Here is a 14,508-nt window from a genome sequence, read left to right on the forward strand (position 1 = left end):
CATGCACCACTAATTGAAATATAAGCCAGCCAGGAGCTGATAGTGTATGCTGCTTTAATTCATGCCAGTTTCTGGCGTAAATTGTAGTAAATGCGTCTTGCCGTGGGTGACCACATACCCTTCTGCTAAGCTCTGCCCAATGTAAAGTGTCAAAATGGAAATGGTCCAAAACATGCAATTTTTTCAAGCTTTTGGGCTGTTTGCAACATTTCTACACCAAAGAACTGGGGTAGGAACATTGTTAACTTTCCCCCATAGTGTACTGTTACTACACAACTACACGTATACACATTTACAAATACTTCAAAAGAGGGGAACTACAATCTATATGTAGAGTAGAGGATTTTTATTTCTTAACCTAAGGCGGTATTAACTGTAACTGTATGATGTGGCAGCTGAAAAATAACCTAATGTTGCATCCTTTTATGAAATTTTGCTGTTTTTGTTCCAGTTGAATGTGCGGAGCTACAATGTTCAGGTTCTGAAGCTGGGCCATCATATGAATCCATGCAAAGTGTGTTTAATAAGAAGTCATTTCGTCCAACCCTGAATTATAGCCGCCCAACTAGTGTGAACATCTCCTTCACAATCTATGCAGTGCTTGGAGTGGTAAGAATTTGTGTATGTAAAATATAGGGCTTAGGTACCAGGTGGAATTTTTTTTTAAAATAAGGTCATTGCCATACTACTGTCTTAATAAGATGCTCGCAACGTGGGCAAGTACACCACGTTTCAAGCACTGTCAATAATTCTAATTTATAATTTAGTCCAATGAAGAGTGACCGGGCATGAAAAACTGGACAATTCTTAGGATCAGTTGGGGTACCAGTGGCCTAACCCCCACCAATCAGTGTTTAATGATACACATGTAACCACCCTCACCTTTGCTTTAATTTGGTCAAGGACATGCTAATAAATCCCTTGACAGACCTGCAATTAACATCAGAACCACTGGGTCGCCATACATAGACATATATAGTGTGACAACTTGGGGACCACTTAGCTCATGGGATCGCCATCTCCCGGGTGAGATGGTTGGCACACATAAGAAAGTTCACTCCAAAAAGGTTTAAAACAGCCGCAGCTAGCTTTATTGTCTTCACAACAGCATTCAGTGGTACAACAATAAACATACAAAATAAATCCTAGGCCGTCCAGCCTCTAACTAACACATTCAGTGTCCCTCACTATGTGACACTGAGCCTTGTGCCCAGCACCTCAAAACCTTCAGTTTTACCTCACACGGTGGTGACTCTCACAGGCTAGCATGCCTGTCTTCCCCAGACTGAGAGCCCTGTGTGGACTGCACACACCTGATATAAAGAGCCGTCTCAGGTGGAGCCTAACTAGGCTCATCAGACAGCCCAAGCACCAGCAGAGAAAACCCTCTCTGCTGTACATGCTCCCTGGTTGCTTAAAACCTGAGTTTCTGCACCGTCCAGTAGCTGCACTGCTACATATCCCCTCCCTTTGATAAAGGCTGTAGGACTGATCACATTTCAACCTCCCTCCAGGGTCAAAGCTCCTACGTTGGGACATAATCACCCTTAGGGTCACCCCTACAGTAACAGACATTTGATAATCACCCCTGGGTGTATTAGACAGGTGCTCCTGCAACTCTTCTATGTTGGCATGCCTAGCATCCTCATCCCTTGTAGGCACTACTAGCTTTTGCTGATCACAGCCGTATTTACATGTGTGGTGCCCTACATTCAGGGACCTTTCCGCATCTATGAAGTGGCTTTGTGTGTCACCCCTTGGTTTAGACACTGGCTCATAGTGTTCAGTAACACTCATCTCGTGAGTTTTGGTATACACCGTACCATCTACCAAACCACATTCAGACGCTATACTCCCCCCCATCTTGGAGTTTTCCATCTCAGCATTTATACTCTCAGACTGTCCGTCCAGAGACAATTTTCCACCGCACTCACCAGACCTCTCTGGGTTACTATTAGTAACAGTACGCACATCACATGTGACACTCTCGACTTTCTCAACTACGGCCTCAAGGGGCACACTTGAACTCATCCCCTCTTCTGTCTCGGCTGCGGTTTCTTTAACAGCCTGTTCACACAATGCATTAACCTGCTCAGGCTGGGTGACATACTCACGGGTTAAAGACACGTTAGGCACAATTTTTGACATTTCACTAGTGTCATCACATAAACGCTGTGCATCAAATACATGTGCGTCATTTTTAGCAGGCATTTCCTGAATCACATTATCGCTTGACATCATTACAACTGGTGCATTTTCCATTTTTGGCAGTGGAGCAGCACACCCTGCAGAGGACTCTTCCCTGTAATGCTTATCGGAGATATTGCCTTTCTCCCACAACTGCCAAAAATTAGGGAAGTCCCTTCCCAGCACAAACTCCTCATCAAGTTCCTCACATTTTCTAAGTCTGTGCTGCACAGTCCCAAAATCAGTTGCAAAGTCAATCAGAACGGTCTCACTCATCTCAGGATCCTTCTTCACGAACAGCAAAATGTCCGGATGCACCCTCGAGACCTCTTGGCGAAGATCCAGACTGACCCGTAGCGGAATCCCACCAACCAACACTTCACGTGTTTTTTCTTGCGCTCTCTCTGGCCTCCTGACCAGAGAACAATCAGGTGCACATCCATCCGCTTGATGGCATCTCCAACAGCGCTCCTTCTGCTGAACAACAGCCACATGCTGTCGGGGTTGGTTGCTCCTAGCAACGGTCCTCACAGCTTGTATCACAGGTACGCACGCTCCGTGCTCTTCTCTGCGAACTGTCTGTAACACCTCCGGAGTACCCGGCATAAATGCAGTTGACGTTGAAAAGAATCCACTTGGCTTGGAAGGCTGTGCATCCCCAGACAGCACCCGTGCCTTTAGAGCCTCTCTATCTGCTTCCAACTGTGCCAGGACCCTTTGGTTATACTCCCTCTGTTTGGCATTTGTTTCCTGCAGCTCTGCATTCAACTGCACCATTTGTTTAAGGAGTTCCTCCATAAGACCCATTGCAATGGAAAAACAGTCTCTTTAATTGGGCTTCTGGCCCTTTAAATTTCACTGCATACTTCTTGTGCCATTTTATTGCCCAAAGCAATTCTCCGCCATATGTGACAACTTGGGGACCACTTAGCTCATGGGATCGCCATCTCCCGGGTGAGATGGTTGGCACACAGAACGTTCACTCCAAAAAGGTTTAAAACAGCCGCAGCTAGCTTTATTGTCTTCACAACAGCAGTCAGTGGTACAACAATAAACATACAAAATAAATCCTAGGCCGTCCAGCCTCTAACTAACACATTCAGTGTCCCTCACTACGTGACACTGAGCCTTGTGCCCAGCACCTCAAAACCTTCAGTTTTACCTCACACGGTGGTGACTCTCACAGGCTAGCATGCCTGTCTTCCCCAGACTGAGAGCCCTGTGTGGACTGCACACACCTGATATAAAGAGCCGTCTCAGGTGGAGCCTAACTAGGCTCATCAGACAGCCCAAGCACCAGCCGAGAAAACTCTCTCTGCTGTACATGCTCCCTGGTTGCTTAAAACCTGAGTTTCTGCACCGTCCAGTAGCTGCACTGCCACAATAGAAACACAAAATGACTCCTATAGCAAGTACGGGGCTAGATGCTTAAGACAGGGTGCAGCATACTACCCAGATAGTGCTGAAGGGCAACTCCTATATATACTTATATACACAAGAAAAAAGAGGAGCATAAAAGCCATGAATAAAAATAAATAGCTTTATTAAACACGTAATTACATACATAGAAAACGTTATAAAGGTACAGAATAGGACAGGAGGACACTGTGTAATTCCAGTGAAAACACGACTAGAGAGACTCCATATAATATACAAGAGATGATATAGGGTAATCAAGGAGATGGGTGTACGGTATGAGTGATAAGCGTATTAGTAATACATTTATTAGGCACTGAAGACCATGTCATGATATACATACAGACAAATGCATATAGGTGTATAGGCATAGAGTAAAGTGCTAGTAGTAAGTAGGCAATGAGTCTAAGACCTAATATACAAGTGTGAGTCAAATGCTAACAATAGACATATTTGAAGGTCTAAGACCTAAATAAAACACTCATCCCTTCCACTCCTAGAAAAAGCTTACCCATGTGAAATTGTTTGAGGGAGTCGGACTGGCGTGCAAGGAACCCCAACGCGCGTTTCGCGGTATGCTTCCTCATATCGTGTCTAGGGAAATGACGGCTTTAAATAGGGGGAGCCACAGGTGGACTGTGTATTTCCTAATACACTGAGATCGCGGCGCACGTCTCATGCCGAGACCGGAAGTGAGGCATGCCCCACTTCCCGCCCCCAGCACCGGAGCGCACATCAAGGATCCCCGACGTGTACAGGGATCCCGGACATGCGCAGTGCGCTAGAGGGGGCGGGGAGGGGCCGGCAACACGCCGGCGTCATACAGAAGAGGTGCGCACCTCATTGGATAGGAAAATACCGGGGGAGGAGACTGGTTTGTATCGCTGTATCAGTGCTACGTTGTAGAAAGTGGTTAATGCCTATTGCTTGAATTAACCCCATACTTAAAAGGGAATATAAAAGTGAGGTGAACATGCGGTAATGCACGGTCAATCATATTTAAAATGACAAAGTTTCGTTAGTAAGAGAAAAATGTGAGTCCACATACAGTGGCTTATTAAAGAGTAGTATAACCTACAATGTGTGTGAAAAACAGAGAATAATAATAGCAAAAAGGTAATATCCCTGAGCAGAATTAATACGAGGGGGAAGGAATTCTCCCATAGAAAGATTTAAATAAAGTGTAAAGTGCACTGATATGAAATCATATAATAAAAATATATAAGGAATATAGGATATTGTAAATTATAATGTATACTTCCTATAGTACAGGGACAAAAAAGCCCACATTCAATAGCAATAATAGTAACAAATGTACTGGCAAAAATAGCAAAGGAATGTCAATACAGACAATTGATCCATGTAGATACATAGTATAGATGAGTCCACAGATAACATATTTATCTTCTCCATCAGTCTTCCAAAGAGGGTCCAGCTCAAGGTATCAAGATCTTGTCAGAAAGCTTTCAATACGGATAATAAATCAAGTACCTAGATATGCAATGAAAGACACAGGATTAAAATATAAGTTAAAAACAAATGGTGATAGGGAGTTTAAAGAAACGGAGCGAAATGTAGTTGTTCATTAAGGCCACCAGGCATCATGGATCCCAATTTGACAATCCACATACATTCTTTTTGGGCCAAAACCTTCCTCAAATTACCCCCTCTGATGCCACAATGTATACGGTCAATTCCACGAATCATGAGGGATTTTGGATTGCAATTGTGATGTTGTTTGAAGTGTCTGGGCAGTGTTTTGAGTAGTCTATAGTCACTAATCGTCTTTGCCCCAGAGATGTCGCGTACGTGTTCTCTAGTACGTATCCTTAGCTGCCTGGATGTCAAACAGACATATATATAGACATATATAGAGTAGACATCTCGTGACAGAGTATCGAGAAAACAGTTTGGTTTTTTTCAAAGCTGGTCATCTCTCGCCACACGTCAAGATATGTTGAAATATGAGAAAAGGTAAGGAAGGACACATCAGTAGCTCCTATAGGCTCCTATAGGCATGTTATAATTAAGGAAAACATTTCACTTTAGTTCTGTATAGATGATATTTAATTGAAAATTTTCTTTGAATAGATTTTATTGAATTTTCAATCTGAACTGGGAACAAGCCAAACATCAAAATGTAGGTGACCCAGAAAGTATATGATAACTATGTCGCCAACTACAAACTTTAATTTTGGGGGTGTATGCATTTTTATAACTTTGTTTGCTTGAAGAAGAAAGAAAGCACAAAGTGTAGAAGAATAAAGAAGGTTTGAGGAAGAAAAGACGAAGAAAAGTAGAGGAGGGGACAAGGGAGGGAGGGGTAATCCCACCACTTCCCATATCACCTTTTTCACTCTCTTCTCTTCAGAATGAAAAATCTCAGATTCTCACCACTTTCCTTTGGCTACGGCTGGTAAGTTACTGTTCCCATATTAATATGTCCTTTCAAAGAGTCCACTAAGATTTATTTAGATATATGCAGTTATATGCAGATTAGTAATATTACTGGTGGTCCTTTTTACACAGTCATGGCAAGTTCTCACAACACAGTAGTAATCAGATATAGAAAACTTCACCAACTTCAGGAAATGCACCAGAATGTAGTCTTGCTAATTTGGTGTAAATAGCATGTACCTAATCCACCAAAATATATACAGTACATACCTCGACTTCAAAGAAGGATAGGGATTTTAGACCGTTTTGATATTCTTTCATATTGTTTGAAAGTCTTTGCCAAGTGTGCCAAATTTAGCAAAATGCCACTTGCTACAAATTACAATTGTGCCACCTGTTTACGGTTAAAAATGTACAACAGTATATGAGACATAAAATGGTAAAAGTCAATAGTAAGGCCGGTTTCCTTAGAGCATACTATGTGGATCTATGTTGCTGTTAGTTCAGGTCATTTAAGTAGTGGTCGGGCCAAGATTTGCAGGCGTAATACTGTCATAAAAATGCTCTTGTATTACGCTTGCGTGAAATTAGCCTAAACGTGGCATAATATTGTTTATGCGCCACTTTTAAAATATATTGTACAAGTTGCAAAACAAGATTACAACTGGCATGTCTTTCAAAAATTTGGAGCATGTCACTTTACCAGACTCAGTCCATGGACAAAGAGTGGGTCTGCTTTTAAAAAAAAGAACTAAAAAAGCCACTTTTTCTAATCTTAGACAACACCTTTAAGGGCCTGCGCTTGCCATTCCTATGTTCTGCTCTGTCAGAAAAGCTCAACAAGGGAATAACCTGAAGCGCTCTTTCCGTTGTGTGATGGACACCACGGGAGGCAGTTGGGTTTCCGCCGGGGCGTCTGTGGTTTTACCGGAAACACTACTTTTTTCCGGTATTTTTGGCCGGATCTGCGACAGAGGCCCCTAACAGAGCCTCTAATGCAGATGTGAACATTACCTAAGCTGGTCCTGTTTGCTGGACACACACATTCTTCTACATTCATGTCATTATGTAACTAAGACCTCATGCACATAACTGTGCATTTGCGTCCGCAATTTATCCACATTTATGCGGATAAATCGCAGACCCAATCATTTGCATGGCCCCATGCACACAATGGTGATTTTCCCGGATCAGTGCTGGGGCCGCGAATCCGGACCACAAAAACTCAGGACAAATCATTTTACGGTCTAGATTTGCAGCTTCACTACACTGGTGAAATCATTTATTTATTTATTTTCAAATTCAACATTTTTATTTTGTATTAAACAAGTTGTAAACATAATACAGACATGAAAAAGTCAGAATCATACAATAAGAATAAGAGACATAGGGAACAGGTAGGGTTCCATGGTAGTTCCAATATAGAGACAGTCCAACATATTAATCAGGAGTAGTGGGAAAACACGGTGTAGGAAGTAGATATAGGAACACGCCAATTCTATCAATGTAGAGCAAATGCTTGTCATACAGGTAAATGCGGGTGCAGGTAGCCGCTGGTGGAGGGAACGAACCTCGCCTGTATTGAAGAAGTAAAAAGACAATACAAGAGACAGTAGGGAAGGAGGAGGATGTGCATGGCGGATCTGGACTCTGATTTGCAACGAAAATGTAGACAAAAAAGGCAGACGGTCATGTGGTAGCTGCGGATCAAACAGAAGAGAAGAGTACAACTGCCAGGGGCCGACTATGTTAAGGGAGAACAGGTCTAGGGGAAAATCACTCCCCACAACCAACCAATGTGTGGTATGTGTAAGACGAAAGGAAAGTGTCCACTGGAGCCAAGTGTTTATGTAGCGCGTGGTTGCCTCTGGGGTTTGGGCAATGAGAGCCTCCATCTTCCGCACCAATGCAACCTCCTGGAACCATTCATTCAGGATGGGAGACTCCATGAATTTCCACTTGCGTGGAATAATTGATTTCGCTGCTTGTAATAAGTGTCTGGTGAGGGATCATTTATATGCGTACATGGGCATGGGGAACATATACAATAATGGGAAGTCAGGGACCAAGACTCCAGTGGTTTCATGGGTGACTCTAATCACAGCCTTCCAAAAAGACCTCAGTAAGGGGCAACCCCACCAAATGTGTGTCATAGAGCCGCCAGGTGCACCCGCCACACCGCCAGCAGCAATCAGGGAGCTAGGGGTACAATTTATGGAGTACAGTTGCGACACGGTACCATCTAGATACAATTTTAAAGCTGATTTCTTGAGCACAGGTGGCTATAGAAGCCTTGTGGGAAAAATAGAAGCATCTATTCCAGGGGGCGTCAGTGAATTGTTTACTTAATTCATGTTCCCAGGCTTTGCAGTATGGGGGAAGCTGTTGTGACCGTTGGGTGAGAAGCAGATGGTAGAGTGTGGAGATAGCACGTGCGGGGGAAGTTGGGGAGGTGTAAATTCGCTCAGTCAGTCAGTGAGTAGTGGAGGTTAGCATGTTTCTTCGTAGTAGTGTAATGATAGGGGTAGGGAAACGGACAAGTGAGCCCTAATCTACCCGCCACTCTGTCCCTGCCTACTTGCAACGACCCGCCCTAGGCGACGGGGTACAACTGGGCGGCGGTCCCTACGCTCAGTAAGTGCACGAGACAAACATACAAGGGAATATAAAGCAAAGGGAAAGGGGCAGTTGCCCACGGCAACACCGTGAGCAACAGAGTGGTGAACGAGCCAAGTCAAACCAGGAGAGCACGAGGTACCAAACGCAGAGCAGAAGAGTAGTCAGAAAGCCAGGGTCAGAATGGAGCAGGATAAAATAGTAGGAGCTGTAGCTGGGCCAGGAAACCACACGGAAAGAATCACAAGCAAGGAGGAACAGGAAAGGCAGGTATAAATAGACAGAGGGCGGGAGCTAGCTGAGTCTGGCCAGGCTGCGATAGGCTCTCACACTTCTAAGCCTGCCAGCCTGAGTGGTGGAAGCTGGAGTCAGTCTCAGAGAGATAGACTCAGGTGAAGACTGATTACCTCTGGAAGTTAACCCCGAAGCTGTGCCTGGCAGATCCTTTACAGTACCCCCCCCCCCTATTATGAGGGGCCACCGGACCCTTTCTAAGTGGACCTGGTTTACTGGGGAAACGAAGGTGGAACTTCCTGACCAATACCCCAGCGTGAACATCCCGGGCGGGTACCCAAGTCCTCTCCTCAGGCCCGTATCCTCTCCAATGGACCAGGTACTGGAGGGAGCCTTGGACCATCTTGCTGTCCACAATCTTGGCCACCTCGAATTCCACCCCCTCAGGGGTGAGAACGGGAACAGGAGGTTTCCTCGAGGGAGCCAAGGACGGGGAGCAGCGTTTAAGGAGGGAGGCATGAAATACGTCGTGTATACGAAAAGATGGGGGTAACTCCAGCCGGAAGGAGACAGGATTGAGGACTTCAATGACCTTATACGGCCCAATAAACCGGGGAGCAAACTTCTTGGACGGGACCTTAAGACGCAAGTTCCTAGACGATAACCACACCAGATCCCCGACCATAAACAAGGGGTTAGCAGAATGTTTTCTATCAGCCTGAGTTTTTTGTACGCTCTGGGACGCCTCTAGGTTCTTCTGAACCTGGGCCCAGACTGTGTACAGTTCCCGATGAACGACCTCTACCTCGGGATTGTTGGAACTACCAGGTGAAACGGAGGAGAACCGTGGATTAAACCCAAAATTACAGAAAAAGGGGAGACCCCTGACGAGTTACTGACCCGGTTATTAAGGGAAAATTCAGCGAGGGGAATGAATGAGACCCAATCATATTGACAGTCAGAGATAAAACACATTAAATATTGTTCTAGAGATTGATTAGTCCTCTCAGTTTGGCCATTGGTTTCAGGATGGAAAGCAGAGGAGAAGGACAGATCAATCTCCAACTTCTTACAGAAGGCTCTCCAAAACAAAGAAACAAATTGTACCCCTCTGTCCGAAACAATATTGACAGGGACCCCATGGAGACGCAGGATGTGTTTGACAAACAAGGTAGCTAACGTCTTGGCGTTGGGTAGTTTCTTGAGGGGCACAAAGTGGCACATCTTACTGAAGCGGTCTACTACCATCCACACCACCGACTTGCCTTGGGATGGAGGCAAATTGGTGATAAAATCCATGGAGATATGTGTCCAAGGTCTCTGGGGAATGGGCAACGAACGTAGTAAGCCCGCTGGTCGGGACCTGGGAGTCTTGGACCTAGCACAAACCTCACAAGCGGCGACGTAGGCCTTAACGTCTTTAGGCAACCCAGGCCACCAATAGTTTCTGGCAATGTGGTGTTTGGTACCCAGGATGCCTGGATGACCAGATAGTGCGGAGTCATGATTTTCCCTAAGTACCCTTAGCCGGTATTGCAGGGGAACAAACAGCTTGTCCTCAGGAAGGTTCCCGGGAGCTGAACCTTGATCAGCTGCAATTTCAGAGACTAAATCAGAATCAATAGAAGAAATGATTATACCAGGAGGCAAAATACAAGCAGGATCTTCCTCCGAAGGAGGGCTGGCCATGAAGCTACGTGACAGTGCATCGGCCTTAATATTTTTAGACCCAGCCCTATAGGTAACCAAAAAGTTGAATCTGGTAAAAAATAGCGCCCATCGAGCTTGTCTCGGGTTTAGCCTCCGAGCAGATTCTAGGAAAACCAGATTCTTGTGGTCGGTAAGGACCGTTACCTGGTGCCTAGCCCCCTCCAGGAAGTGGCGCCACTCTTCAAATGCCCATTTAATGGCTAAGAGTTCGCGGTTGCCAATATCATAGTTACTCTCAGTGGGCGAAAACTTCCTGGAGAAGTAAGCACAGGGGCGGAGATGGATGAGGGACCTGGTACCCTGGGACAAGACAGCCCCCACTCCCACCTCGGATGCGTCAACTTCCACGATAAATGGCTCCATTTGGTTGGGCTGAACCAGCACCGGGGCCGAGATAAAGCACTTCTTAAGGACCTCAAAAGCCTGGACAGCCTCAGGAGGCCAGTGGAGGAGATCAGCACCTTTGCGAGTGAGGTCCGTAAGAGGCTTAGCGATGACCGAGAAGTTAGCAATGAATCTCCTGTAATAATTAGCGAACCCCAAAAAATACTGTAACGCCTTCAGGGAGGCAGGTTGGACCCATTCCGCCACAGCCTGAACCTTGGCAGGGTCCATGCGGAATTCATGAGGAGTGAGGATTTGACCCAAAAATGGTATCTCCTGTACCCCAAACACACATTTTTCGGTTTTTGCAAACAGTTTGTTTTCCCGAAGGACCTGGAGCACCTTCCTGACATGCTCAATGTGGGAGGGCCAGTCCTTGGAAAACACCAGTATGTCATCAAGGTACACTACAATAAATATCCCCAGGTAATCTCTCAAAATCTCATTTATGAAATTCTGGAAGACCGCCAGCGCATTACACAACCCAAAGGGCATGACGAGGTATTCGAAATGACCTTCGGGCGTGTTAAACGCAGTCTTCCACTCATCCTCCTCTTTGATGCGGATAAGGTTATACGCCCCCCCGTAGATCAAACTTAGAGAACCATTGGGCCCCCTGAACCTGATTAAAGAGATCAGGAATCAAAGGAAGGGGATACTGGTTCCTTACAGTGACCTTATTCAGGTTACGGTAGTCAATGCATGGCCTAAGACCACCATCCTTCTTCCCTACGAAGAAGAAGCCAGCACCTACCGGAGAAGTAGAGGGGCGAATGTAACCCATGGCCAGGCATTCCTGGATATACTCTCTCATGGCTTCACGTTCGGGACAAGAAAGATGAAATATCCTACCCTTAGGAAGCTTAGCTCCTGGTACCAATTCGATAGCGCAATCGTATTCTCTATGAGGAGGTAACACTTCGGAGGCCTTCTTAGAGAAAACATCAGCGAAGTCCCGAACAAACTCAGGTAGCGTGTTCACCTCCTCAGGGGGAGAAATAGAATTAACAGAAAAACATGACGTCAAACATTCATTACCCCATTTGGTAAGCTCCCCAGTATTCCAGTCAAACATGGGATTATGCAACTGCAACCCAGGAAGGCCTAAAACCAAATCGGACGATAATCCCTGCATCAACAGTACAGAGCACTGCTCCAAATGCATGGAGCCAACAAGGAGTTCAAAAACAGGGGTATGCTGTGTAAAATAACCATTAGCAAGAGGAGTGGAGTCGATACCCACTACCGGGACAGGTTTAGGCAAATCAATCAACGGCATAGCAAGAGACATAGCAAATTCCACAGACATGATATTAGCAGAAGACCCTGAATCCACGAAGGCACTGCCGGTAGCAGACCTACCACCAAAAGAGACCTGAAAGGGAAGCAAGATCTTATTACGTTTCATATTTACGGGAAATACCTGTGCGCCCAAGTGACCTCCCCGATGATCACTTAGGCGCGGAAGTTCTCCGGCTGCATTCTTACGCTTAGGACAGTTGTTCACTTGATGCTTGTCATCCCCACAGTAGAAGCAGAGACCATTCTTCCTGCGGAAATCTCTGCGTTATTGGGGGGACACGAAGGCCCCGAGTTGCATAGGTACCTCTGAGTCTTCCGGGGAAGAACAAAGCAACGGAACCTCGGGAGGCATCATGGGGGAGTCGGAGGAGAAAACACATAAACGTTCGCGTTGTCGTTCCCTGAGACGTCGGTCAAGTCGTACCGCTAAAGCCATAACCTGGTCTAGGGAGTCAGAAGAGGGATAGCCAACTAGCAGGTCTTTCAGGGCATTCGACAGACCCAACCTAAACTGGCACCTTAAGGCAGGATCATTCCACCGAGAAGCTACGCACCACTTCCTAAAGTCAGAACAATACTCCTCAACAGGTCTCTTACCCTGACGTAAGGTCACCAGCTGACTCTCGGCAAAGGCAGTCTTGTCAGTCTCGTCATAAATGAGTCCGAGAGCAGAAAAGAAAAGATCAACGGAGGAAAGTTCAGGGGCGTCAGGAGCCAAGGAGAAGGCCCATTCTTGGGGCCCGTCCTGGAGCCGGGACATAATTATACCCACTCGCTGGCTCTCAGAACCTGAGGAGTGGGGCTTTAAGCGAAAGTAAAGCCTGCAACTCTCCCAAAAGGAGAGAAAAGCCCTCCGGTCCCCTGAGAACCGGTCGGGCAACTTGAGGTGGGGTTCAGGAGTTGAGGTGAGGGGAACTACCAAGGTAGCATCAGGCTGGTTGACCTTCTGAGCCAGGGCCTGGACCTGTAGGGAGAGACCCTGCATTTGCTGAGCCAGGGTCTCAAGGGGGTCCATAGTAGTGTCAGGGACAAGGGTAGACTAGGTATATGGGCTTGTGATTATGTAATGATAGGGGTAGGGAAACGGACAAGTGAGCCCTAATCTACCCGCCATTCTGTCCCTGCCTACTTGCAACGACCCGCCCTAGGCGACGGGGTACAACTGGGCGGCGGTCCCTACGCTCAGTAAGTGCACGAGACAAACATACAAGGGAATATAAAGCAAAGGGAAAGGGGCAGTTGCCCACGGCAACACTGTGAGCAACAGAGTGGTGAACGAGCCAAGTCAAACCAGGAGAGCACGAGATACCAAACGCAGAGCAGAAGAGTAGTCAGAAAGCCAGGGTCAGAATGGAGCAGGATAAAATAGTAGGAGCTGTAGCTGGGCCAGGAAACCACACGGAAAGAATCACAAGCAAGGAGGAACAGGAAAGGCAGGTATAAATAGACAGAAGGCGGGAGCTAGCTGAGTCTGGCCAGGCTGCGATAGGCTCTCCCACTCCTAAGCCTGCCAGCCTGAGTGGTGGAAGCTGGAGTCAGTCTCAGAGAGATAGACTCAGCCTCAGGTGAAGACTGATTACCTCTGGAAGTTAACCCCGAAGCTGTGCCTGGCAGATCCTTTACAAGTAGTGTATAAATGTTTCAGCTGGTTGTATTCTTATAGTCGGCGAGTGGAAGGCCGATAATATGGTTGTTAATGGGAGTAAAGAGGAATAAGAGAGGACATGTGTAAAATGAAGGGGACGTTGGAGGGAGCCGCTGAGGAATAAGCGGTAGGCTCGGCCAGAGGGACAGTGTGTATTGTCCGTAATTGGAGTGAGTGGACCTAGAGCATCTATGAGGGATCCACCCAACCCCGCTGACCATAATGCCATAAGGGTTTGAGAAATAGTGAAAGAAGTTAGAGTGTACCGCTTTTAAGTGGGTGCTGTGTCCAGGGGAGGGGAGAGAAAGCATTGGGGCAAATGGTTTCAGCCAGGCGTACCTATAATTTAGAGTCTCAGTTGGGAAAGAGATCGAGAATGCGCGCATGGGTTACTGCCAAATAATAGAGGCGGCAGTCCGGCAGACCCACCCCCATCTTTAGGGCGAGTGAGAACAGCCCTACTTTTCCCAGGGCGACCTGAGGACCATATAAAAGATCCAAAGCATTTTTGGATGCGTAGCCAAAAGGATGAAGTGATGAGGATGGGGATGGTCTGCAGGAGGTATAATAGTCTGGGAAGCAGTGTCATTTTCAAAATGCTTATCCTCCCGAACCAA

The 14,508-nt window shown here is 46.3% G+C and overlaps 1 protein-coding gene across 1 annotated transcript in view; it reads left to right on the plus strand.

The window, feature by feature from the left end:
* The first annotated feature begins 469 nt into the window (after positions 1-469).
* LOC142760479 (5-hydroxytryptamine receptor 3C-like) overlaps positions 470-14,508 on the plus strand; it is a 63,724-nt gene continuing 49,685 nt past the window's right edge. The window contains exons 1-2 of the mRNA XM_075863672.1: positions 470-609; positions 5,975-6,019. Coding sequence (XP_075719787.1) covers positions 508-609; positions 5,975-6,019 — 147 coding nt within the window. The 5' untranslated portion in view covers positions 470-507. The remainder of the gene's footprint in view (positions 610-5,974; positions 6,020-14,508) is intronic.

The sequence above is a fragment of the Rhinoderma darwinii genome, chromosome 4 (genome assembly GCF_050947455.1).
Source record: "Rhinoderma darwinii isolate aRhiDar2 chromosome 4, aRhiDar2.hap1, whole genome shotgun sequence".
Classification (NCBI taxonomy): Eukaryota; Metazoa; Chordata; class Amphibia; order Anura; family Rhinodermatidae; genus Rhinoderma; species Rhinoderma darwinii.